At 43.7% G+C, this 27,287-nt stretch overlaps 1 protein-coding gene across 1 annotated transcript in view; it reads right to left on the bottom strand.

Moving 5' to 3' along the window:
- The window catches only part of ME3 (malic enzyme 3), a 177,767-nt gene that overhangs the window by 90,163 nt on the left and 60,317 nt on the right, over positions 1 to 27,287 (bottom strand). The window contains exons 2-3 of the mRNA XM_025215641.1: positions 2,258 to 2,391; positions 472 to 621 (exon numbers count right to left, since the gene is read on the bottom strand). Coding sequence (XP_025071426.1) covers positions 472 to 621; positions 2,258 to 2,388 — 281 coding nt within the window. The 5' untranslated portion in view covers positions 2,389 to 2,391. The remainder of the gene's footprint in view (positions 1 to 471; positions 622 to 2,257; positions 2,392 to 27,287) is intronic.

Consider the following 27,287-nt stretch of genomic DNA (forward strand, 5'->3'; position numbering starts at 1 on the left):
ACTCTTTCCTGCCTATGCAGGGGGTCGGACTCGATGATCTATTGAGGTCCCTTCCGACCCTAACATTTATGAATCTATGAATCTATAAGCCACACTGCAGGTCCTTCCCTGCTGCCCCTGTGCATCTGGGAGGAGACGGGGAAGCGATCTGTGCCACCCATGCTGCACCAGCGGAGGAGTCCTTCACCTCCTTTTCTGCAAAGCTAGTCAGGAGTTGGGAACAGGGAGCTGAGCCCACTCAGCTACTCACCTACTCTCACCATGTATTTGAGATATCGGCAGGCAGAGTAACAAGTCCACGGGCCTGCTGTCACAAAGAGCAGCAATCATGTAATCAGCTACTCGATAGCCCATATTTTGATCCAGGATCAAATTTGACTTTTTCTAGGCCACCCACAGAAAAGTTCATGCTGCATAAAAACAACATTCAAATCCAATTCAAGACAGTGAAAAAATATTCAGTCCACTCACCGTGGTCTTCTGAAAGCCAGGCCATACTGCTGACAGGCCAGGCCAACTGTCGGAGTATAAACTATGGGCATGAATCTCTCAATGTCTGATGTCAGAACTCGGTAAAAAAGCTTCTCGTTTCTGTCTTGTAGTGTCATAAGGACAATGTATCTTAAAAGGAAGAATTAAAAAAGAAAGGAAATGGACATGTCAGTATACCCAAGTTTTGTTAATTCCACCCAAACTGTGCACAATTCATGAGGCTAATGGTATTTAGATTCATACCTTCTCCCATGTGCATATGCCATACGACACTCAGGCCCAGTGCATAGTGCCATAGTGTACCCAGACAGATTTTGGATGAGAAGTTCCATGTAGGATTTTCTAGAGGTCTTGAATATCCACAATACTATTGTTTTTAATGATAGCTACATGTGCCCAACACATTTGGAATCAGGCAGTATCTTCAGGGTTTTATACAATTACAACAGAAACAACTCTAATAAGATGGAGAAAACTACAGTGTTGATGGCATGGGTGAGGGTCAAAGACAATGTATTTAAATATATCAGCTGATCTATGAGCTATTCATATTTTATGGAAATGTGCACATTTCAATTGATCATTTTCTTGAAATGTTCTAATCTACCCTCAAGATTACCAATCTATCCATAAATGACTTTTCCCACCCAATACCCCAGTTTCCCATCCATCACTCCAAATCCACCAACCCCTTTAGGAAAAGTCTGAAAGAATTTGTTAGTCTTCAGGGCTGGTGCTAAAAATAATGACATATTATAGACAAAAAAGAAGTGCCATTTTTCATACGATATAGAATTTTCTGATATTAGAGTTAACGGAAGGCATTTTTAAAATGATAAAAATGTATTTCCCTTTTTTCTTGAAATTGTTTCCTTGACTAAGAATGAATTTGTCAAATTTCAAGCAGAAAAAATGATGGACTGAGGTAGAAGACTAAACTAAAAATGACTCTCTTATGCCAGAAATATGTGTAAGCTTAATGATATATGCTGCAATGTGCTCAGGACTCAGTTCTGCATCAGGTATCTTGTGGATAAAAGTACTGTGTTTCACAGATGCACACCAGTCTGCTGCATGCTATGTACAACAAAAGGGACACCTCAGACTATGAGGGAAAACTACTGTGATTTGGGAAAACAGAGCATGTTTTTTTAGCCCTTAGGCCAGCCACAGTTGATAGCAATGGAGAAGCAAAACACTCAAACACCGGGGAAAAGACACATTTAACATTTCTCCCTGCCATCACGCTTATGAACAGTATTAAAGGGGATGATGGGCTGAAAACACTCTCTCACTACTCCATATGATTTTAAAAAATGTCTATTATTTGGCAGGTTCTTTTTGCTCTGCCATTAGGCACTCCACTCAATACACTGATGGGTACATGTGGTGGAGCACATCCACTCCATAAGTGAGCATGTTGTGCATAATGCCATATCCCAGCTTAGCAAGGCAATTACCATCTTTCTGTTCTGCATTTGCACAGGCACCTTGCACAATAAGATCCTGGTCTATACTGAAGGCTCTTACAAACAATACCACCAGCGCCTTGGGAGACATGGAGTGGAATGGGCAAGACAATGGACAGGATAGGAGAGGCACTGATGGCAAAGGGTTGGCTAATATTCTTGGTCATGGCTAGAGGAAGAGTGATCCTGAAGGATTGGCCCTGCACATGTATAGTTTAAAACAGAAGGATTCTCACATCTCCACAGTCAAAAAAAAAAGAGAGAGAGAACAAACAAATAAATACTTGTGGACATACTTATCTAGATCACTGGATTTGGTCTCATAGGTTTTCATGACACGGAGAACTTGAACATCTTGGCTCAAGAAGCAGGGAGGAAGCAGACCATGAATCCCAAGCTGTAGCCTCTCTTCAAGTGTAAAGGCCATCCCCTAGGGAGAAAAGGCCAAGGCACATTGAAACAGCAGGAAATATAGTCTGCACTCAGTCCAAAAGCAGCAATAGTGACCCCTCTTCAGAGCAAATTCCAGAGAAACCTGTTTTTGCTAATATACTGTATGAAGGACCTGTGAAAATATCTTTTATGACACTGAATCAGCTTCAGAATTAAAAGGAAAGTATCAGCTAAAGGTGATTCTGCATGAAGCTAAGTACATTTGAAACTAAAAGGCAGGCAAGGTTCTTTGGGTAGATGTGATACCTTTTATTAGACCTTGCAAAGAACTTTTTTCCAGCTAGACAGTTGATCTAATATAAAAGATATCAGGGCCTGGGGGAGCATCTATCATCAGGGGAGGACAAGGTATAATGGGCACAAACTGATTGAATATCGCTTCAGGTTAGACATAAGGAAAACTTCTTTACAAGTTGAGTGCCGAGGGTTTGGAAAAGGCTCCCCACAGAAGTGATACAGGTACCCACCCTGGTGATCTTCAAAAAGCGTCTTGACGCCTACCTTGCTGGGGTCACCTGATCTTCCCTGTCCTAGTGCAGGGGGGCTGGACCTGATGATCTGTGAGGTCCCTTCTAGCCCCTAACATCTATGAAACTATATCCCATCTACCCAAGGAACCTTGCCTGCCTATGTCCTTAGACCAACACAGCTACAACCAACAACCCTTTGAAACTCAAAAGGTGAAGATGTACAAATGAGAACAGTAGCCATAATAAGGGAGTTCCCTCAAGTGAGTTCCCCACAGGGGTATAGGTTTGGCACATTCCTTTGAAGTAACTGAGACACTGGTCATAGTTGAATATAGGATCCCCGCACTACATAGACCATCTCTCCACTCTGACAGGACAATTCTTGTCCTTTGCATATGGACATCTCAACTTATTTAATTCACTTGTATAGCAGAGCTGGAGTTCCAGATGTTTAACAATATGTTACCCTTGGACTCTGCCTTTTGAACTGTAATGGGGCATGTGTACCAAAACACAGGGAGAAAATCTTAGTCTTTGATCAGCTGAGAATTGATGCTATCTTGATGCCAGATTATACAGCTGGAAATAGGAAAACATGTTCAGAAATGCCTGAAGAGTTTAAACCCCTGTGAAAATTTTACCAGTTTTACCAATTACAAATCAATTGATTTAGACCTTAATGAACAGCTAGAAATACAAAGTAAGAAATTAGAGTGTTGCTGAATCATCTCCTTTTAAATAAGCAAGAAAAAAAGACTTGCAAAAATACCACTGCCTCACTTATATATCAGTTAAAGCTCTGTAGCTATTATGTAGCAGGTTTCATCCAGAGATCACAAAGGATTACCCAGAAATAAATAGCTACTGAGGGTATAGCTAAGAGGAAAACTGAGGTACAAAGAGGTTATGTGATCTGCAGGGATCCTGGTTTTCCCTGATAAAAAAATCACAAATTTACCGATAAAAATTCAGAAATTCTCTGATAAAACCCCCCAAAATCCAAGATTAAAATGAAAGGCCATTATATACATATAGGTGTCAGCTGAACACAATGTTTTCTTGATATATTTACAATTTTAAAACAATGTGGAAGCTTACCAGTGCCTCAATCACTATAATAAAATAAATTCTAAATTCCTATACATTTTGGTATTTAATTTTAGGTTTTTTATCATGGAAAATCAGAGCTCCACTACCCCCTTAGCTCGCAGAACACAGGTCTAGGCCCCTCACTCCCAAGCCATAGCCCCGCAGCCCTGCTGGTGCCCCTCACTCCTGACCCACAGCCCCCTGGCCCTGCTGACGTGCCTCACTCCCCTCCGCAGCCTCCTGCCCCGCCCCCGCTCCACCAAAGGGGACCCCCAGCTATGGGCCAGGGCTATGGGGCCAGGGACCTGGGTCTGCCCCCTGCCCCCTGCAGCAATGCCCAAGCCCCGGTTGCTGCCCGCAGGAGGCAGCAGCTGCTGCCGCGGAGTGGAGCGTGGAGCCCACCTCCCCACCTGCTGCCTGTTCGCTGCAGGCTTTGGTGGGGGGAGGGCAGCTCCCCACTGCTGCGCACACTCCTGGAGGGGCAGGGGGGACCCGTGCCCCCCAGATTTGTGTGTGGGGTGGCCGCAGGCTGCCTGCTGTTGGCCTGGACTCCCTGCCCTGCTGCCCTCCCCCGGGGCCTCCACTGTCCGGTGGGTGTGACCCGGTGCTGCAGGGCAAAGTGGGGCTGCATGGGGAAGCTCCTTGCCACTATGGGCTCCGCGCTGCCCTGGCAAGGCATCCCCTGCCTGCGCAGAGGCAGCAACAGGCACAACCCTGCACCGCTGCCCCCACTGCTGCCTCATGGCCAGGGAATACCTTGCCGGGGCAGCACAGTCCCCCCCTGCTCCCCCGGGAATGCATGCAGAGGCAGGGAGCTAGGCCCCCCTCCCCTGCCTCCCCGGACAAGCCGCCCACAGCCCTGTCCCACTTCCCGCCCGTGCCCTGTGGCCGTGCATTGCAGCCCTGGGCCCGAAGCTCCACACACTGCCTGGCTGGGCAGCAGTCCCAGCCCCAGCCCCAGCCCTGCCCAACTCATTCCCTCCCTCCCTATGGGGGCCTCAATTCCCATCCCCAAGCTTACCTGCAGGAGCTGCTCTCCAGGCTGCCTGGAGGCTATCTGATATTTTTATACATGTACATGGAGCTCCTGCCTGACCACCCTCCTCCTGCTCCCCCCAGCCCCTTGCAGGCTGGAACTCTTTCTTCTAGCTTGCAGAGAGATCTTTGCAAAACTGCAAAATCCACAAGTTTTTCCATTAAAATGAAAAATACACATTTTTCTTAGGTAACAGGGTAAATCCACGTTCGTCTCCATTTTTCCATGGGAAATGGAAAACCCAGATCCCTGGTGATCTGCCATCTACCATGCAACAGAGGCTAGAAGCTGAAGCTATGTTTTCTTTCTCCCAAGTAAGTGTCTTCTTCACTGGGCAATGCTGTTTGTATTACAGATTAGTGGAGGAACAGCCCTTCCTTAAATACTAAGCTCTGCTTGAGGGCAAATGAATATAAAGTCAGATAATATCTTCCTCTATGTCAATTGTGCAGACTATAGGACTTCTACGAAACATGTTCTAAAACAATGGAGGAACTAAGATCTTGGAGGAGGGAGGAATGTATTTTTCACCTGGTTCCCATAATACAGTGGTAGACAACCTTTTTGACCTCCAAGCCCCTTTCCCTGCCTGATCAGCTGTTCTGCTTTCTGCTCCCTGCCCTGTGCCCTGTACTCCCTGCCTGATCTACTGCTTTGTTTTCTGTTTCCTCCCACCCTGCCCAATCTGCTGCTCTATTTTCAGCTCCCTGGCCTATCTGCCACCGTGCTGCCTGTCCCTTACTCAGTCTGCTGTGTGCCACACATAGAGGCTGCCTGTGCTACTTGTGGCACATGTGCTGTTGGTTGCCCACTCCTGACATAATATATTTATTCTGCAGAGGCTTGGAAAAAGGAATGGTTTTCCTATTCTGCAAACATTGATGAGATTTCAATTTTTCCTACATGACATCAGGGTAAAACAAATAAAACTGCCACCCGCACCCCAAGAAAAGACTTAAGAAGAAGAACCCTATCTATTCCACCTCAAATAGCCAAAAGACCAGAGGGCTCAAGAGCCAGCTTCAAGGCCTGATCCAGTGGGGCAGGGACTTGGAACGTGGTCCTCCCACAGCCCTAGTGGGTGTCCTAACCACCCAACCAGTGGTTTCTCTCAGGTGTCTCATTTTTGGGGGGGGAAATGCCCCAACAGAAGTTCAGTCAAAACCGGTACATTCCCATAACAAATCTTAGTTTTGATGAATCAGATTTTTCCAAATTGGGAGGGAGGAAAACATTTTTTTTATAAGAAAATTCCCACCCAGCTCTTATTTCCCGGCTTGAGATTTCTGAAATAATAGAGAATAAAATCAACATTGGATTCCAGTTCTAAGTCAGTGATAGGATTTACAATAAAAATATTGTGGCACAGCAGGGAAATACTCACAGCTACTACAAATGTCAGAGTTCAGCTGGAAAGGATGGATGGCAAAGGAAGAGATAATCGTAAGTTCAAACCATTTATTTCCTACTACCCTTGAATAGAGGAGAACAACAGAGGAAGAGTAACAAAAGTGTAAAACTCACATTTGCTTACCTAGGGAGGGCAGTACATTTGCAAAGGCTGATTAGGGTCAAGGACGTGGTTGCACCCCCACAGGAAAAGAGAGAAACCTCAGAAAAGCAGCAAACCAGAAGCTACTAATCCCTTATGAGGAAGGGGCAAGAGAAGCAGGAACAGAGTTAAGTTGCACTTCAATGACAATTGAGTTTGAACTAAATATTTTTTTCCTATAAAAAGGGACTGCATTCCATGGAAAATTATCAGACTTCATCTAAATATTTCTATGTCCTGTAACACATTACCAAGAGGTTGTCTTATGCTATCCAGCCTTCAGGGAGACAGCAGTACATTTTGGGAAAGGCTGGGCCATGAGTAGATAAAACACCCTAACAACAGCTCCCATGAAGCACGGTAATATTATTCTGAATCAATGTACTCCAGTGTTCAGTATTTCACAAAAAAACCTTTACATTTTGTGGAAAAATAAAATGCTGTTTTTTGGGATGGGGGGGTGGGGGGGTGGGGGGGGAGAGACAGTTCCATCACTTTCTCTTTTTCTGAGTTGGCAGGAGAGAAACTGGATTAAGTGCACAGGACTCTGCCTCCCTTATTTAGACCCACAACAGATGGTGCTAAAAGAGTTGAGGCTATGACAAAACATACAGCCCTGACTGAAACAATGCTTTGTGTCTTAGTGGGACAGCGATTAGGAAGTAAAGCCAGGTTTTCATTGCAAATTTGATTTAAACCCAATTTGGTTTTGCACTTAATAAAACTGTACAGAACACATTATTATATTTAAGCACTATTTGGCACATCCATAGCACTTTCCATATAAATGGTTGCACAGGTGTCATGATAGTGTACCTCCTGCCTGATATTTTATTATTTCAAGTCCTGCCTTTTCTTCAGGAGCGGAAAAAGGACAACATTAAGAACCTGATTAAGTGATGTGATGAGTACCAACAGCTATCACTACCTGAAGTTGAACAAAGAGTGCTCAGTCTTACTCTGGGAAACTAATAAGCAGACTCTACAACACTTTTTACACTTAGATACTTATTAGCATACATATGCTGGCTAGAAGTGTGAGTTTTTATTGAGAGAATCAAGCTGATACAAGAACTTAGTATTATATACAGTGGACATGTCTGCACAAGATTTTTACTGCGCAGTTGACTAATTGTGCAGTAAACATCTCAGTGTCTACTTGTGTGCCCCTATTAGAGCACAGGAAACTAATAAACTCTTTAGCAGGGTAGTACTTGTAAGTATTATTACCCTGCGGGGAAGTTTTTTTTGTGTGCAGCAGTGCACATGTAGACACTGACCAGCTGGTTGGGGCACAAGGGTGCTTCACTGCTAGGACTGCCTGCCAACTAGCCCTGCACTGAAGCATCCTTGTGCTCCAGCCAGCCCCTTTGCAGCACACTGAACCCAGTTGGAGCAACCCCAGGCTGCTCCACGGGCTCCTACATATGTGCAGGGAACCAGCTCCAATGTGCTGGAAATCCAGATTAATTGGGTCTGCTGGAGCAGTGTTTCTCAGTCTTTTAAGTAGCAAGTACCTGCTAACTTCTGAAAATGTTCATCAGTACCCCAACACTCAGTTTTCCAGGGGATTTTATATTTACAGACTAATGTGTGCCATACGTTGGAAGAAGGGTTGTGGATATAAGGCCATGATATAACAGATGTCTGATCTGGTATGGGTAGGGTTGCCATCTTTTACACCAGGGGTGTATAACTCAAGCATGAACACCAAATTATTACTGGGGAATTTAAAGCGCTGAGCAATGTGCAGTGCACCAAATTTTTTGCCATAGTTTTAAGAGGAAAAGCGGGTTAGAGAGAGAGAGGAAAAGCGGGTGAGAGAGAGAGAGAGAGGAAAAGAGGGCAAGAGAGAGTGTTGGGCTACCTGCATACTCCCTGCCTGTATCTCATGTACCCCCAGGGGTATGCATACCACAGGTTGAGAAACTATGTGCTGGAGCACAGAAAGAAATGTGCTGCAACAGACTCTGGCATCATGTGTATTAGTGTCCCTGAGCCGAAAAATGGGGGCAGTGAGGCACTTTGAACTAAAGCTCATTCGAAGAGCTTTAGTTCAAAGCACCCCACCACCATTTTTCAGCATGGGGAATAGTGATACGTGTGACCCTCAGGCACTTTTCATTAAAAGTGCCCGCTAATTAAAACACCCCCTCCCATGCCTCCCAGAGCACGTGTAAAAATGCCCCATGTGCTGCGCATGAATACAATTCGGAGCTAATTGCTCTGGAGTTATTCGCTCTTGGGTGCACATTCCAAAGGCGTGCTCAGGAGCAAAAAACTCCAGAGCAGTAAGCTTATAAGCTTATTCATGTGTGCTAATTGCATGCGTAGATGTGCCCTGTCTACTTCTGCATGTTTTGCTGCTTTAACTAGTTAAAACAACAAACCTCCTAATGTAGATCCTCATATTCTAGTATAAAAATGCAAATAATGCTGTAGTTTATTCAGATTCAGCAAAGTGACATAACCTATAGTGATATAAAATGCCAATACTAATCAATGTCACACAAGGAGTCTATGGCAGAGCACATTCATGCCACCAGTCCTCCACCTTAAGTATAAACCTCGTGGTACTTCAATGAGCTTATTAAAATGCACAGAAGTTCTGTACAAAGTACCCTGGGGTAAAATGGTTATATTCACCAGAACAGTACAGCATGAAATAAACTAGGAAGCAGACACTGCCTCAGATCAAAAGCTTTGATTCACTGAGGTTTTATTTTGTTTAAGATTAAAGCCTTTTTTAAAACAGCTTGAAAGTCATATTTCTTGGTCTTTTTTTCTTTCATTGATAGGTTTAGGAATTAATTTGACTAACCACATCCTAACAGAGCTGAAACCAATTAGCAGGCACGCCAATTCATTTTTTAAAACATATGGAAAATGAATTACTGTAGAGTGGTTAGACACCTTATCTCTAAACAAAAAGAAAGAGGAAAAACCAACGGCTAGTGAAACTTCTTTAGGGAAAGGGGTTTGCTCTGAAAGCTGCTAGTGTGGTTGAGACATTTTTATTTCCCAGGGTCCAGGACCTGCAGATAACAACAATCCCAGAGGAAAAAGTTGCTTAGCTGACAATATTTATTTGTACCACTGTCTGCACCCCCTGATTTAGGCAAAGGGATGTATCTGAAGAGGGGTATTATTAGAAGGGGTGTGAGCCTGACTTGGTTCTTCTAAATTGCTGCATTGTATGTACTTTGAAGTCTTCTCCCCAGTCCCAGGTTACCAAGATGAACATTTTACATTTTCCTTATATTGCAATATAAACATAGGATCTGATTCGCTGACCAGCAAAACCAGTGGAAACTCTGGCTGACTTCAAGAGGAACTGGATCAGGCCTTTGATACCTGATATATTAAACATCCATTCAAGCCAAAGCCCTTTGTTAGTGCTCAGAACCCCTCCAGATCAGGCCCTAAATTTCGAGTGTCTTTCAATAGCCCTGCATTATACGACATAACTAAATCCCAGTGAGGCCCTGGGGCTGCTGGTGTGAATCAACCGGGCCACAAGCTCATTGTATTCTATGAGGTGGAGACCCAAGCAGTACTTGAGATCCTACAGTGTCTGGAGGGCTCTGGAGTCACTTTTGGATGACCTCATGGACAAGGCAGAATCTTTCCTTTCAGTAGCCTAGGGGGATGGTTAAGCAATATTTAAGTTAGAACTGGGCTGCGTGCCAGTTCCCAGGCCATAGTCCCTAGAGCATACATTTGGGCAAGTCACAGCTGACCTGGCAGTCATTAACATGAACAAATGAGGGGCTGGTTGCTGCACATCTCCAATGCTTAGGAAGCACACTGCAGGGCAGGATTTTCCCAGTCTAATGACCACACTTTGTATGTCAAGAAACACAAGGACCCCATAAGGACATTCTTCCAATCTCTTTGTTTCAAGGGTAGGCGGAATGGCTCTTTAGGCATTCGGTGGATGTTACATTTGCAGTCACATTTATAGAGAATATATCCCCAATATAAGTTCATAGCACTACAGAAAAGGAGACTGGAAGAGATGTTACAAGATCATCTAGGCCAACCCCCTGCTCAAAGCAGGATCATCCCTGACTAAACCATCTCAGCCAAGTGTCTGTTTAAGCTGCTTCTGAATGTTTCCAAGGATAGAGATAACACAACTTCTCCAGGTAGCCTGTTCCAATCCTTGGCTGCCTGCTTAATCAGAAAGTTCCTCCTAATATCCAGTCTAAATTTCCCTTGCTGCAGCTTGCGGCCATTGCATCTAGTCCTGTCCCTTGCAACCACAGATAAAAGTCCATTTCCACCCTCTCTATAATTACGCTTTAGGTATTTGAAGACTGTTTGAAAGTCTTGTCTCCCAGGCCCCTGATTATTTTTGCTGCCCTGTGCTGGATTCTTTCCAAATTGTCCATGTCCTTCTTGAAATGTGGGACCAAAACTGGACACAGTACTCCAAGTAAGGCTTCATCAGTGCTGGATATAGCAAGAATCACTTCCCTTGATTGGCAAGTGACTCCTGTTAATACAACCCAGGATGCTGTTGTTTTTTTTTGCATCAAGAGCACACTGTTGGCTCATATTCAGCACATGGTCTACTGAACCACCGGTCCTTCTCTGTAGTACTGCCCACCCACCCAGTCATTCCCCAGTCTGTATTTGTGCATGCAATTATGCCATCCCAAGTGCAGGACTTTGCATGTGTCCTTGTTGAATCTCATTTCATTGATTGCAGTTAACGGAGTTCTGCACAGAAATTTCATAGAGTTCTATAAAAATCACCTAAAAGCATCCTCTCCAAAGGCATTCGCACCTACACAATTCTACAGCTAGTAATAGTTAGGCTGTGAGCTGTTTGGGGTCTCAATCTATTATACTTTGCTTTTTGTTTAGTATTTCTAAAGCTTAGAAGCGTGGGTGCATGGGTACCCTTCGGACAGTTTCTCACCTCCTCCTCCTTTTTAGTGCAGAGGTCTACTGTAAACATGCATGGAAGGCCTTGCCCAGGCCCTCCCCCATGTCATGTTTCCATTCTATTGGGATTGTATTTTTAAACCATTATTTGCATGCTAAGGAGCATGAAGGCAGCCAGGAACTGCAGCCCTTTATTTCCCCTTTTAAAAATGGCTTATGGCACGTTATCGTCCTTAATTGTGCATGGTTTTTCTAATAAAGAAAAGATTATGTGATGCTTCTAGATTTCCAGGAGGCTGGACTCCTTTCCACTGCAACCCCAAAAGGATTTCCCATTACGCATTCCCAGTGATATTGCTGAGCAAGCCTTTTGTTGACCATGATTTACAAACTCTTTTTACAGTGTCTGTCTCTCTCCCTGGGTTCAAAGTCAGTAGTTTATAAATCCCACGCTCCTGGCCGTCCCTTTTGTCACAAGCTGGTGCAATAGTTGCTGGTTTCTAATCCATTGGTAATGTAGGCCCTTCCTCTCCCAGAGTCTCTGGGAGCTTTCAAAAATATCATTAAGCAGCTCAACTTCTCATTTGCTTTGTAAAGATCTTTAGTACACAGAGTTGGAGTCGGGCGATTTATTTCTTGCTAGTAAGGCCCTCTGATCTCATTATGATGGTATCTGTCTTAACTATCAGTGGGGCTTTAACAATTATTGATTTGCTTTGCTCAAGGTTAAGTTATTCCATTGGATTAGAGCCAACAGACTCAATACTGTTCCCATTTACACCAATTTTACCATGGTGTAACAAAGCAGAGTAACAGCCGAGACAAAAGACTTCAGTGGAGTTACTCCTCATTTACACTGATGAGCAGCATTGGTCCTGTAACTTAAGAAGGTCCCTGCTCTGGAGTGTTGCCAAATAAAGGGTCCCCCAGTCCTGCAAACATTTACACGGAGACAGTAGCAAGAATTTCTTTGATTCATCATCCCTAATTTTAGATGCAACAGACTGAGGGAAAAAGGAGCAAAGTACTGATATTTCAGTATATTACTTCAAGTACCACACGTTTATTGCTCATTTGCTTCAAGCTTTTTACTCGTGCAGACAAGCCACTTTGTTCTAAATATCCCAATTATGTCTGTAGGCCTCAGTAATAAAATTACATATCAAATGAGCAGATACTTATTGCTATTTCCCGTGGCTTGCCAGCCTTCAGGGCACCCATTTTTCTTCAGAAAATAAATCCCAAACAGATCCAGATGTTACAAATTAGAGGAGTTTTGTCTAAAAGCCAGATCACTTTAACGTCCAGACAAATAGATTTTTCAAAACAAGGTAGGCATAAGCAAAATCAGTAGGTTTGGCAGAACGTTTTTGGAAAGCTGTCTCAATTTTACATTTTACATGTAAAATGTTCTTCATTGCTGTACAAGAGGGAAATAGGGAGATGTTTGGATAGACATATTAGCCAAGAGGACTGTCAGATGATAAGTTAGAATTGTTTGTTCTCAGAATACTCAAAATATTGGCCCAATTTAATTTCCTGTTTCTTCTTTAAAAAAAAAAATCAAAATAAAACAAAACAACCCACCAAGTCCAAGATAGTTCAGAGAGATAAGAATACTTCTTCAGGCTGCTTCAATTGCTAAGTCAATGGAAAGACTCACTGGCTGCAGAGAGAATCAAGTTAGTCCCATGGTTTGTCTTCTCCTCATGAAATTTCAAGGACACGCCTGCACCACCTGTGGCAGGGAGCACCACAGGCCCACACTGCATCCCCTGCACCCTACACATGGACCTGGTGGTGAACGGTGCTGGGCGCATGGCAGGAAGCTTCATTCTGGAGCTGTTTAGTTGGCGTTCACTCGGGGCTGCTCTAAGGTGACAACACCGCAGCTCTAAATATCACTGGAGCCCTGCATGCTAGGGCAGGAGCTGCCTGGCTGCAACTTCCCCCTGGCCTGGCTGGGCATCTGTTACCTGGTGCACATCCCCACGGCTTCCCCGCGCAGCCTGCTTCCCAGACCAGCACAGCAGGGACAGGAGGAGAGCAGCCACTGGTGACAGATGTAGCTAAGCAGCAAGTGGGTGGCTGCAGGCGCAATGTGAGCAGACCTACTGGGAAGCTATGCATGCTGCCCCAGGCCGGGGAGGATGGGAGCAGGGCATGGGCTCGACCCCATGTGAAGTGCCACCAGCCAGATACAATCATTTGGTGCATGCCTGCCTGCAGGCTGGACCCGATCAGTTGGAGAGCTGGATGCAGCCTGCGGGCTGTAATTTCCTATCCCCTGCTCTAGGCTTTCTACAAATGTCATCGTTTTGTTTTCTTCTCATCTCCACCAATCATCATTTATGTGAGTTAACTATACACTTTCTTTTTCAGCTGTCTTGTTCCAGACAACATGACCAGAGTGGTACACGACATCCCAGCTAAAAAACTATCACAAACTATCACAGAAGACAAGACATCTTCCAGTCTTTTTATATTTAAATTTGTTTTAACAATCATATTTTTTTAAAAGTGCCTAGACCATAAACAAGGACTTGCCTGTTCCTGTATGTACAAATAAAAACTAAAAATAAAATACAGATTTTCCAAAGAAGAGTGCTAAAAATTATAATTATCACCAGGGATCCAGGTTTTCTTTTTGCCATGGAAAAATGGAGACAAACGTGGATTTCCCCCATTACCCGCAGAAAATGTGGATTTTTCATTATAACTGAGAAACCCATGCATTTTGCACTTTTGCAAAGACGTCTCTGCGGGCTGGCAGAGTTCCAGCCTGCAATGGGCTTGGGGGAGTGGAAGGTGGGTGGTCAGGCAAGGGGCATATACATGTGCATGGCTAACAGGCAGCCTGGAGAGCAGCTCTGACAGGTAAGACTAGGCGGCGACTGAGGTCCCCATAGGAAGGGAGGGAGCTGAGTGGAGCCTGGGCTGAGGCTGGGACTGCTGCCCAGCTGGGCAGTGCATGGGGCTTGGAGCCTGGAATGCATGGCTGCAGGGTCTCAGCAGGGAGTGGGATGGGGCCATGGGCAGATGGGGGGTGGGGCTGGCTCCCTGCCACTATATGTACTCCAGAGGGTGCAGGGGGGACCTGTGTCCCCTAGATCTGTGCACAGTCCATGCTCCACTCTGCGGCAGCAACCAGGGCTTGGGAGCTGCTGTGGGGGGCAGGGAGCTGCAGACCCAGGCCCCTGGCCCTGTAGTCCTGGGAGCTGGGGGCCCCCTCCAGCAGGGCTGTGGGGCAGGGGGCCGTGGGTGAGGTCCAAGGGGTACCAGCAGGGCTGGGGGGCTGAGAGAGGTGAGGTGCACAAGCAGGGCCAGGGGGCTGTGGAGGGGAATGAGGAGCACCAGGAGGGCCGGGGGGCTGTGGGTCAGGAGTGAGGGGTGCCAGCAGGGTTGTGGGGCTGTGGCTTGGGAGTGAGGGGCCTGGACCTGCGTTCTGTGAGCTAAGAGGACAGGGGGAGCTCTGATTTTCCATGATAAATAACTCCAAATCAAATACCAAAATGCATAGGTATTTAGAATTTATTTTATTATAGTGATTAAGGCACTGGTAGGCTTCCAAATTGCTTTCAAATGGTAAATATATCAAGAAAACATTGTGTTCAGCTGAAACCTAAATATATAGTGGCCTTTCCTTTTAATAGCAGATTTGGGGGGTTTCATCAGAGAATTTGCAATTTTTTATCAGGGAAAACCAGGATCCCTGATTAGCACTATCCTCCAACAGTTTTTGATCAAAAAAATTGGAGGAAAATATTAAGTTATCCAAGAGCAATTACAATACAAAGACATAATTGCTCTGAGATGAAACTGAAGATTAAAGCCCTTTGATGCTGCAAGTTTCTCTACAAACACTGCTATGGAACAGGAATTATAGCATAAACCTCATAAAATATTTGTGTCAGCTTGCAGAGTGCATAAGCACATGTTGATCAAGACATCCGAACTGTTAGTTATTATTAGGAAGCCATAAGTCACTTTTCTGGCAATGCTTCAAATGGGCTTTAAAAAACCCCATTTCAGTTCTTGATTCCCATAGATGCTATAACTTAAAATGCAAACAATATTGTTCTTGGCACGACCGCTGCATATCCAGCGCAGCGCAGTCATTGCTATAGCCTCTGGTGGCTCAGAGGAAGATTATGTATGGGAGATTGGTTGAGGCCAACAAAGCAGCTTCCTTCCTCTAGCAATACAGATAGTCTTTTGATTACAGCAGAGTCGGCCAACTGACTCAGAGGTGAACCATGAATATAGCCAGGGCAACAAGCATACTCTGGATTCTTTGAATAAACACTAACATTGGACATCCTTGCTTTTTAGCAGAGCCATGTCAGACCTGACAACTCGCAACGTCCCTGTTAATGCTGGGTTTCTGTTTAGCAGTGCCCACATTGCCACAACTGGGTCAAGTGCTGATGAGTGGCAGCATAGACAAATGCTCATTAGGGTCCAGAATAAGCAAGTAGGTCAAACTCATTTTCATTTGTGACCTACTATAAAGTACAGGAACTTGAGAGATGAGGACTGGTTGTCTTTCCTGCAACCTTCAAGAAGAGTGCTGGTGCTCTGCCCAGCACTCACAGGGGCCTGATTCTCCGTTGTTCGGTACCATGTTGTTATGAGATGGTTACCTGGGGTAGCAGGAGACTGAACACAGTGATGCAAGATAACCCTCTCAGTCCTATATATCAATACACAACCAGTGAAAAGTAGGTGTAAAATGTTACCAAATTAGTACAGTAGTGTTTTAAGTTTACTCTGCATCAGTGTAAATGACTGAGGAAGCAGGTCCTCAATATTCAGAGGAGAAAGGCTGAAATAGTTATAGGAAAACTAATGCTATAAATTGAAGCTGACATGGACCCAAAAGTACATCAAATGCCCAACAAACCCTAAAGGCATAACAGTTACATTTATCACAGCCTTTATTTGTCTTTTGGAATGAAATGCCTACATAAACCAATGGACTACACAGTAAGCAATTCTCTAAGAGCAAGTCTTTTAGCCACTTACCAGGTCAAAAGAGGCTTTTGGATTCAGCAAAGACTTTATATACACTGTCTCCATCAAAGCTGTACTGGCAGTTCAGATAACAGAGGCATTATAAGAACCTAGGTTGATAGAGGACAACTTTATGGATGGTTTATGAACCCCAGAGGTAGATGCTAGTAATCATACCAGCCTTGCTAAAGCAACTTGCTAAAGCTGCCCAGGAACACTACGCCCTGCTGCAAGGAAGGACTCCATTCCCTCAGTGCCTTGCAGTGCTCCAAAAAAAACTGTTTCCTTTGTTGCACAGAATTTCACTTCTAAAGCATCTTTTTACCTCTTGATACATCTAAGCTATGGCTTACTTGCTATAAGACTAGGTTTCAAAGAGGCAAAGAGTTTAAATGGTCCCCATCTTTAATCTCACACCCAACAATTAATTTATAGACTACAAATGACTAAAAATTAAGCTTAAATTGTTTTAATTATATTTGATCCAAATCCATACTTCCAAGAACTATGAATTCTAGAGCTAGGGTGTGGAACTTCCTACTGAAGTCAACAGAAGCTTTGTACGTGATGTAGGAGCCATAGAGCAGTTTTCCTGGGAGGATTTCCCGAAAAGGAATTTTAATTTTTCTAAATATCTGTCTGAGGTGCACACATGCCAGATGGAAAGAAACAACATGCACCAAGCTTAACTCCTACTTGACCTCATATTAAACAAAGATTCTCATGAATGTTGTCAAAATCAGGGCATAGCTTTGTTAAAAATATAATGTCATGGACGGCTGTTTAACTGCATGAGTGGGCCTGGGACATGATTCTCCTATAAATGACACAGGACCTCTCACTTGCACCAGTTTTATATTAGCTAACTTTTATATTACTAACTTCAAAGGACTCTTGCTTAACATGTGCAAGAAGAAGAGTCAAGCCCAGAGTCTCCATCATGAAGAGCTTAAATGAGGGAGAATATAAAGAAGTTAAGAGTGCCAAAATTAGCATTTGATATAAATCTTGAAGCAGGCATAATTTAAATCAAGCAAAGGGGACTAGGAAAGCTTAACAATAAATAAAATTTTTAAGTGGTTGCAAGAGGCTTGAATATGCTGTGAAAGGAGAAGTAGAGCCAGCTGTCTGTCCATGCCATTATGAGATAACTGATATTGGGTTTCCTTCCTGTGAAGTACTGTGATCAATAGGCTTAACGTTAAGCATAAATTTAAGCTGTTTGTTAGAGTGAGTGTGGAGGGCAGGATGGAAGCACATAATTATGTGTAGCTATTTTTCTGTTGTATGCTTTGTTTTAGATGGCTTCAATATTGAACCAGCAGCCAGCATAACATACTCCTGGTGTGTGCAGAAAATCTGATCATTTCTTAATCCTGAATTAACCAATCACAGAATCATTGAATCATAGAATCATAGAATCAAATTAGGCTTGGAAGGGAGCTCAGGAAGTCATCTAGGCCAACCCCCTGCTCAAAGAGGACCATTTCCAATTACTTCATCCCACCCAAGGCTTTGGTTAGCCAGGTCTTAAAAACCTCCAAGGATGGAGATTCCACAACTTCTCGACCTGTTCTAGTGCTTTACCATCCTCATAACGAGAAAGTTTTTCTTAATATCTAATCTAAACTTCCCTTGCTGCAATTTGTTCCTTGTTCTGTCATGTGCCACCACTGAGAACAGTCTAGCTAAATCCTCTTTCGAATCACTCTTCAGGTAGTTGAAGGCTGCTATTAAATTCCATCTCAGTCTTCTCTTCAGCAGACTAAATAAACCCAGTTCTTTCAGCCTCTCCTCATAAGTCATATGCCCCATCCCCTAACCATTTTTGCTGTGCTCTGCTGGACTCTCTCGAATTTGTCCACATCCTTTCTGTAGTGGAGGACACAAAACTGGACACAGTACTCCAGATGTGGCCTCACAGTGCCAAATAGAGGGGAAGAATCACTTCCCTCAATCTGCTGGTCCTGCTCCTACTAATGCAGCCCAGTACGCCGTTAGCTTTCTTGGTAACAAGGGCACACTGTTGGCTCATATTCAGTTTACTGTCCACTGTAACCCCTAGGTCCTTTTCTGCAAAACTGCTGTCTAGCCAGCCAGTCAGTCCTCAGCCTATACCAGTGCACAGGATTGTTCTGTCTTCATAGTTTCATAGTTGGCAGGGTTGGAAGGAACCTGAGCAGATCATCAAGTCCGACCCCCTGCCATGGGCAGGAAAGAATGCTGGGGTCAAACAACCCCGGCCAGGTGATTAACCAGCCTCCTTTTGAAGACCCCTAGGGTAGAAGTGAGCACCACTTCCCTTGGAAGTTAGTTCCAGATCCTACCTGCCCTGACTGTGAAGTAGTGCCTCCTAATACCTAGCCTGAATCTACTGTCAGTCAATTTATGGCCGTTATTCCTTGTTACTCCCAGTAGTGCTCAGGGGAACAGGGAATCTCCCATAGCCTGCTGGTCCCCCTTGGTGAGTTTGTAGATGGCCACCAGATCCCCCCTCAGCCTTCTCTTGTGGAGGCTGAACTGGTTCAGGTCCCGTAGCCTCCGCTCATAGGGCCTGCCTTGCTGCCCCCTGAGTGACCCTCCTCTGGACCCTCTCCGTGTTGTCCACATCCCTCCTGAAGTGCAGCGCCCAGAACTGGACGCAGTACTCCAACTGCAGCCTGACCAGTGTCTCATAGAGGGGGAGGATCACCTCCTTGGACCTGCTTGAGATGCATCGGTGGATGCATGACAAGGTACAGTTAGCCTTCCTGACCGCATCACCACATTGTCAGTCCCTGTTCATCTTGGAATCAATAATGACTCCAAGTTCTTTTTCCGCCTCTGTGCTGATGAGAAGGGAGTTCCCCAGCCTGTAGGTATGCTGCTGGTTCTTCCTCCCCAGGTGCAATACCATGCACTAGTCTGTATTGAAACCCATTCTGTTCTCATCCACCCACCCCTGTAACCTGTCCAGATCTAGTTGTAGCCTGTCCCTCTCCTCCAGCGTGCCCACTTCTCCACACATCTTAGTGTCATCCGTGAATTTGAACAAGTTGCTTTTCACCCTCTTGTCCAGGTCGCTTATGAAGATGTTGAACAGTGCAAGGCCAAAGTCTAATGTACAAGACTTTGCACTTATCCATATTGAACCGCATGCAATTTCTTTTGGCCCAATCCTGCAATTAGTCGAAGACTTTCTGAATCCCAGCCCTACCCTCCAGCATATCTACTAGTCCCTCCAGCTTGGTGTAATCCACAGACTTTCTGAGGGTACATTCCATCCTGTCTTCCAGGTTGTTGATGAAGACGTTAAACAAAACTGCCTCCAAGACTGACCCCTGGGCAACTCCACTTGCTACCAACTACCTACTAGACACTGAGCTATCAACTACTAGTCTTTTAGCATGATGATCCAGTCAGTTTTCTATCCACATTACAGTCAGTTCATCCAAACCATACTTGCTTAGCTTGCTTGCACGAATTTTGTAGGCGATCCTATCAAAAGCCTTGCTGAAGTCAAAGTAAATTACATCCGCTGTTCTCCTTGCAAGCAAGCTAAGCAAGTATGGTTTGGATGAATGGACTGTAATGTGGATAGAAAACTGACTGGATAAATCTGTCGAATAAATCTAATGCACCAACATTTTGAAGTCAACTCTGAAAGGTTATCCAAAATCAGTCCTGACAATAAACCAAGCAGTACTAGTTTAACAGCAAGGCTCAGTGATGGAAATTATGAAGTTGGCATTTAGGCCAAGCAAAAGCCACACCCTATAAAGGCTGAAAGAGAGAGAGGAAGAGGGAAGCGGATTAAGCTTTCTTTGTTCCCTAGCTGGAGGGGATGGCTGAATGATCAACACTATCCCTTTTCCCACCAGTTTACACAGACTGGACTCCAGCTGTGAAATCCTGGGTCCCATCAGCTTCAACATGTTTCAGTTTTATTTAATTTTTATTTAAATGGAAAAATATTTAAAAAACTGTTTGAAAGTGAAATTATGACAACAAGTTCTGGTAATGCTTGAATTTACTAATCCATTACAATTTTTAACTAAATTAGGAAATGCTGTGTCCCTAAGCCCTCCCTAAATGTTAATGGATTAAAGCATTCTTTTTATTGAACATATATAGAATCAAAGGAGGTCAACTCAACCTTCTGAGGTCAACTCAAGTTTCATAAATATCCCAATGTACTATAAACACATGAAATCAATATCTACATTATTTTCAGTGTGTATAGTGGGGTTAATGCTGGTATGTACATTTTTCCAAATGGCAGTAATTTCAGGTTCTGTTTTTCAGAAAAGCTCTCTAATTCATTTTTTATTTCAATTTAACGAGAACATGCAGAGAGACTACTTCTTTCATTAAGCACTAGTTCTTTCAAAGCTGAGAGACTGATGGGGAATTGCATAGTCAAGATACCTTTTTTCCTTCTCCAGTCTAGAAATAAAAACCAAACAAGATAGTACAAGATCATCTTATTAAAAACCTAATGGGTTTGGGGTGAGATTTTAAATGTAATTGGGTACTTTGAAAAATAGATGAAAATAGGTGCTTGGGAAGATTTTCAAAGGCATGCAAGCAGGTTGGGTGCTAATTCCAGCTTGATTTCAATTGCCATTGATTTAACTGGGAAATATGTGTATCAATATGATGTTTTCTTCTGGTTAGCAAAATCATTAAATTTAATGCATAAGCTACATCTTCCTGCAAACCAAGATGTTAGAATGGTCGGCAACCAAAATGAGATTGAACCTTCAAGGAAAATAACTAAAAACCACAACTGAAAAACAAGATTAGTTACTTGATTTATAATCAATTCATCCAGTTTCAATGGAGCCATGAATTCACCCCAGGTAAAATTACACTAGGAATCACTTAGCAGCTTCCTGCCGCTGCAAAGGTGATCTCATTTCAAGGATAGTTAAACAAGATTCAATCACACACTCGGCTTGCAAGGTAACATCAGGTTCCTTTGACTCAAATCACCATGATCATTACAGACACTATTACCCATCAGCATTGCCGTCACAAGCATATGAGGGGATCAGGTCACAATTGCTCTCTAATGCACCCACACTCAATTTCAGCATATGGTGGAAATGGAGCCTGTCTTCAAATCTGATCCATGCCTTTCAATTGGCCATCCTGACTCTGTTGCTTTTGTTATGCAGATGGACCCTTCCTTGTAAGACCTAAATATTCCAAAGTAACCTTTTAAATTGAATGCCTTGGGCTTGGATTACCCAGAACCTTTAAGAAGAGCTAAAAATGCTTAGCACTGCTGTGAGGGCTGGCAGTGGGAGAGAAGAATGGGAAAAAAACAGACCTGAGAACTCCCTAGCTGGGCATCCCTGAAGTGAGGCACTCAGAATGACAAGTCTCTTTGGACAGGCCTCTATTAAATGTCTTTAACATGAAGAGAAAAACAAAATACCTACCACGCACATTTTCAAGTACAGCCACCTAGACTTTTTAAAGTTAGTTTTAATTTAGAGGAATAGAAAATATTAATCCACGGGTATTAAAATGTAACCTTGGATACAGACACATTCTGTTAATGTGATTGTCTTTGATTTCTTGGAGCTTTCTTGCAAGACTGGAACAGAGCCAGCATGGTGCCTATTTACTGCACTGAAAGAAGGGAAACGCACTGTAGGTCAGTCACTAACAGCAATCCTTCTGCTTCTAGCCATTGCCAAATTACTTGCAGAGGTGGCTGATGAAAACAGTTTCTTTTTATTAGTTACAATGCAATTCTTTCAGGCTCTCTTGTTCCTCCCAGACTTATTGTCCGTACTGTACACAGACTAGTGCTTGAGTTCAGTAATGAAGTCACCATAGAAATAAAGTGACAAGCATTTACTGACCTTCCAACAGCCTTTGCGTGTTCTGACATAAATTCACGTTCAGGATTTTTTTGGCGCCTCTGTTGCAATGGCTTTTCTCTCTTTTCCAGAGACACTCAAGTAGTTGGGCAGTTCAAATGGAATCTTTTCTCAGGGCCAAATTCTATTCCATTGTAACCTATGGGAATTCTGCCCTGGACTTCAATGGGACTACGATTTGGTCATTAAGCCCTGAAAGTCTGTTACTGTTGCTCAAGCCCATTTAGAAACTTGCTGTTTGATTCACTCTGTACTAACTGGCTTCTACTTTTAGAGGGAGTGTAGTGTGACCAAAGTATGCAAGTGACAGCTTAATTTATGGGACTGAACAAGAAACATCAGGTTCTGACCCCCCAAAACTCTGGGTTCCAAGAAAAAGGGATGCAAGAAGATATTTCATAGGAGCCACAAGGTAAAGAATATAACCAAGTGAAGGCATCATAGGACAAGTCATTGAGCACTACCATGAGTGTCTGCAAGGGGTAGGTTTCCTCTTTTCCGACAGCTGCAGAGATTTGATTTTCAATATCTGTGTGGATTTGGGGTGAACCTTTGGAAGCACAGAGCCAACCCCACAAACCACCAGCTGATTGTTCCCCAACTGTTTTCTCCCCAGAACAATGCCACAGCTTCTCAAGCCAGAAGGGCTAGAGAGGCTCCAGCAGGAAGGCAAAGTTGTCTTTTCCTCTACTAAATTTAGACTACAGCTGGATGCTGTCAGAATAGTGCATTTACATCCACTCCAGGCACACCATCCTCCACATGCAGACTGCCAGGCGTGCAGATAAGCAGCATGTTCAGGAATAATCCCTAAGATACCAGCTCATCTCCTTTAACACAGAAAGGACAAAATCCACACAGGAGAAGGAAGCTACACACATAACTAAGAGCAGAATCTGGTCAGATGCAGCTTAGCTGGGCTGTCTCACCTGATCCCTTGCAAAACATCCGTAGTTACCTTCTAGAGCAACAGCTTCAAAACACAGGCATACCTAATCAGAGAAGGACTTTTTAAACCAAGTAATTTTAATTGAGGTTAGTTAGTTAAGTCAAATTAAGCCAAACTTGGCTGTAGATTCTGGCTGTCATTCACAGAGAACACTGACTGACTGTGCACTGGGCCCGCAGGCTCCATACCCTCAACGCAGACTAACATCTGTAGAAATCCTATTACAAGAGCAGATTTCTCTGTGTTGAAGGGGACAAAGTCACATGACACACAGCCCTGAGTGCCTCCCGTTAGGAAGGCAGGAACTGCCCCCATAGCTTCCACTAGTTAGCGTGGTCTAGCACACTCTAAAAATACAGACGTGGAAATGTATTGTGGGCACACACCAGGTAGAACAGATTCATTTGGCCTGGAATGGATTTGTTCCAAATGAGGGGATGCTGTTAACCACTGCTGTGAACATAATCGGTTAGTTGGTTTCCACATTCTTGCCATTGTTGGCTTGCAATTTGCAAGAACAAATTGCAAAAGAATTTCCTAGCTGCGGTAAAAATTCTTCAGGTCATAGAAAAGCAGCTCGGTGGACCCGTCTGCGAAAGAGGGACACAACATGATGAATGTTCTTAACTGCTTCACATGTAGTCACAGCGCTTACATGCTAATGCCAGAGCCAGCTCCAAGAGAAGAAACTCAGGGTGAAGGGGCAAAGGGAAGTTCACAGATGGTCAAAACACAAAGCTGTTGCTACTGCATGAGCGCCGCTTGCGCACAACAGTAGATGCCTTTTGTCACACGCGGCAGGGGCTCACAATGCTTTTGTGCAGAGCAGACTTTCGCTCAAGTCTGTCACTCACAACCTAGCTTCACAAAGCATCGTTCTGTTCGTGACATGTTGCCTCTGCAACTCGGTCCATAATATTAAGACTGCAGACGAGGCACCAGATTTAGATAAGGATGAGAGTTCGCACCTCTTTGTACTCACTGTATAATGGAAAGACAGGATGTGGTACAGGCACCGGGTTGGGGGTTAGCTATAACTCGTATTCGTGGAGCACCCCAAGAGGGATTAGGGCTTTGGTGTGCAAAGTGCTATAGGTACATGCCATGCACTTGGTAAGAGACAGTGCCTGCGGGGAGCTGAAGCACTGAGAGGTGAAGTGGGAATTTTTTCACATGGCACAAACTAGGATGTTTGATGCCGCTGGGAGCTACCTCCTGGCTCGGACTTCATGTGATGTTGTGAGGGCTCTGGTCCAGCAGCTACAGCATTAGATTGGGAGACAGGAGACATAGATTCTGTTGTCACCTCTGTCGGTGGCCTGCTTTGCAACCTTTATTAAGGAACTTCACCTCCTGCAGAGTTTACAGTGTAAATAGACAAAGCAAGGTCTATCAAATCATCGACTATGTGTTAAAGCAGTGCACAGCACAGCCAGGCTCCAAGGCATGGTTGCTAGGTTCTGCTGGAATACAAATAAATAGATAATAATACAAAATTATTACTTGTGGTTCCTGTCTGAACTGCTTCTCTTTCAGAATCTCCCTTTTTCTCTCCAGGCTCCTCTTATAAACACTCTTTATCCAGACTCCACAGAGCTTATCATTGCTATTAGCAAGACCTTCTCCTTTGCACCCGTAAGGCAGGGTAGAGTTGCATATTATAGACTAATGGAATCGGGCGTGCATAAGTCTTCCTATGCAACACCCTCCTTTGTCAGCATTTGATGAAGTGAGCTGTTGCTTAGGAAAGCTTATGCATCTCTGATTAAATTCAATCTGTAAGGTGCAAATCTATCGTCTTCCACCTGTCTTCACACTAACATGATTCAGTGCCTCTGCACTCATCTGTGACTTTTGCCATTTCAAAAAGCCTTCTGATATCTCTTTGCCTCACTGATTTTGTCCTTTTCCAAACAACTGAAAGTTCAAATCCTAAACCTAAGATTTCAGCTCACACTTAAAAATTTAAATATGTGGGACTACACCAGGGGTGGGTAATTATTTTGGGCAGAGGGCCACTTACTGAGTTTAGCAAGCCATTGAGGGCCACATGACAGGCAGCCAGGGGCAGATAAATATTAATTTTCTAAATATTTTAGGGGCCCTACGGGCCAGATAGAATGGCTTGGCAGGCTGCGTCCAGCCCACGGGCTGCATTTTACCCACCCCTGGACTACACACATACACAAACACACACAACGAAGAATACACATACATTTGCAGGATCGGGACCTTATATTTTATTCCTCGTCTTTGAGATTCTCAGTCTGCTTCTGCCATTGTTACATAACTTAGTTTTACTACAGTATCACCATTTTCAAATAGCATCTCTCTTTGGAAACAACAATGGAATACTTCAAACCCTTAAAGGTTATACAGCGTTTTACTATGTAAACTCCATAAAGCAATTTCTTAGCTTAAATTCTTCTTTTAAAAATCACTTGGAAAATATAGTTTTTTGTTTTTTTAAACAGCTTAGCAGCATGCTTTGGGAAACAGATTGTAAAGATGACTTTAGACTTTATTATTGTGTGTTTATTTGTAGCAGGATTAGCAAGTCTGCTTGGAATAATGATGGATAGCCACTATTCCAAGAAACTCCTAAAGAGAGAAACAGGTTGACAGAGTGTAGACAAAGGATATTTGTTGTCTTATCTAATATTAGTGTTTCAAAATATTACAGATAGTTTGTAGTGCATGAGACCCAGTCATGAACCTGTGCTAAGTATTGCACAAATGCAGCAGCAACAACAACAACAACAACGATGAGATGTTCTGTGACACAATTTTACCATACAAATATAAAGCACAGGACAACAGCTAGACAAAGCCAGGAGAAGCACGAGGAAACAATGAAATGATACTGGTCAGCAGAACGGACAATGGACTCCTCGCACCAACAGCCAAATCAATAAAGCAGCTTAAAACAGCTGTACTTTTCTTCAAGCAGCTTTGCTCTAAGACTGACCTTTTCCTATAAGCATTGAATTTTGGGTGCATGGGGCATGAAAATGATCTCCTTGTGAAGGCTGTTTTTTTTTCTTATTGTTCTACTGACACATCTGCATAGAAAATTCCTGCTACTCCTAAAAAAGTCGAGTATCCGCAGCTGAGCATGCAACGGATTAGAACTGTTTGGGCTGATGACCACAATGATGGCTATGCCTTCACTTGTGGAAAGGCTCAACTAAGCATGAGGCCCATGGCACGAACAACAGAGGACAAAACAGTCCAAAGTATGTTTGTTCTGGGGAACAGCCAGTCAGGGGAATACACACTTGGGACCCTTGGGAAGGAAGGGAAACCTTGTTTAGTATAAAGGCAAGGAAAACTGAGCAAAGAAGAGTGGGGATTTTCATTCTGATTCACATAAAAGAAACTGGAATGCATTATGAGTCATGGGAGGTAGGTCATCAGCATCATTTACTGCGTCACTGGCTGCCCATGGGTAACACCTGAACTCAGAATTAAACAGACGAACCAGAGAATAAAACGGGGCAAAATAAGGAGAGATGAGAATTGTGCCATGTTAGACATTTTTCTTTTTGAAATTTCCCACTGGTGCACATTCCCTGGTGGCAGCTGTGACAGCAACTTGTGCAAAATGCTCACTGGTACTTTAACTAATGTGTTGCGTAGACAAAAAAAAAAAAAAAAATGGTGGGCACTTGCTGATGACTTCTCTAAATTAGGTTTCTGCAGCTACAGCATTGGCACTGGCAGTGGAAAACTCCAAGCAAAAGATGTATGGGTAGAAATGATTTGCCTGTTTCTGATAGAGACAGTGGTTTGAGACCATGGCATTTACCTAGAATGGACATACTGTAAGCTTACATCAATGGAAGCCACAGAATGCTTCTCCTATCGGGTATACTTGATGTAGCAATAAAATGCACCACTCTCCATATACACTGGCAGGTAATACAAAGACAACATTGCTTCCCCACCCCACCCCCCCCCCCCCCCAAACAAAAAAAAAAAAACAACACAAACACAAA

This window comes from Alligator sinensis, unplaced genomic scaffold (genome assembly GCF_000455745.1).
Source record: "Alligator sinensis unplaced genomic scaffold, ASM45574v1 scaffold523_3, whole genome shotgun sequence".
Lineage (NCBI taxonomy): Eukaryota > Metazoa > Chordata > Crocodylia > Alligatoridae > Alligator > Alligator sinensis.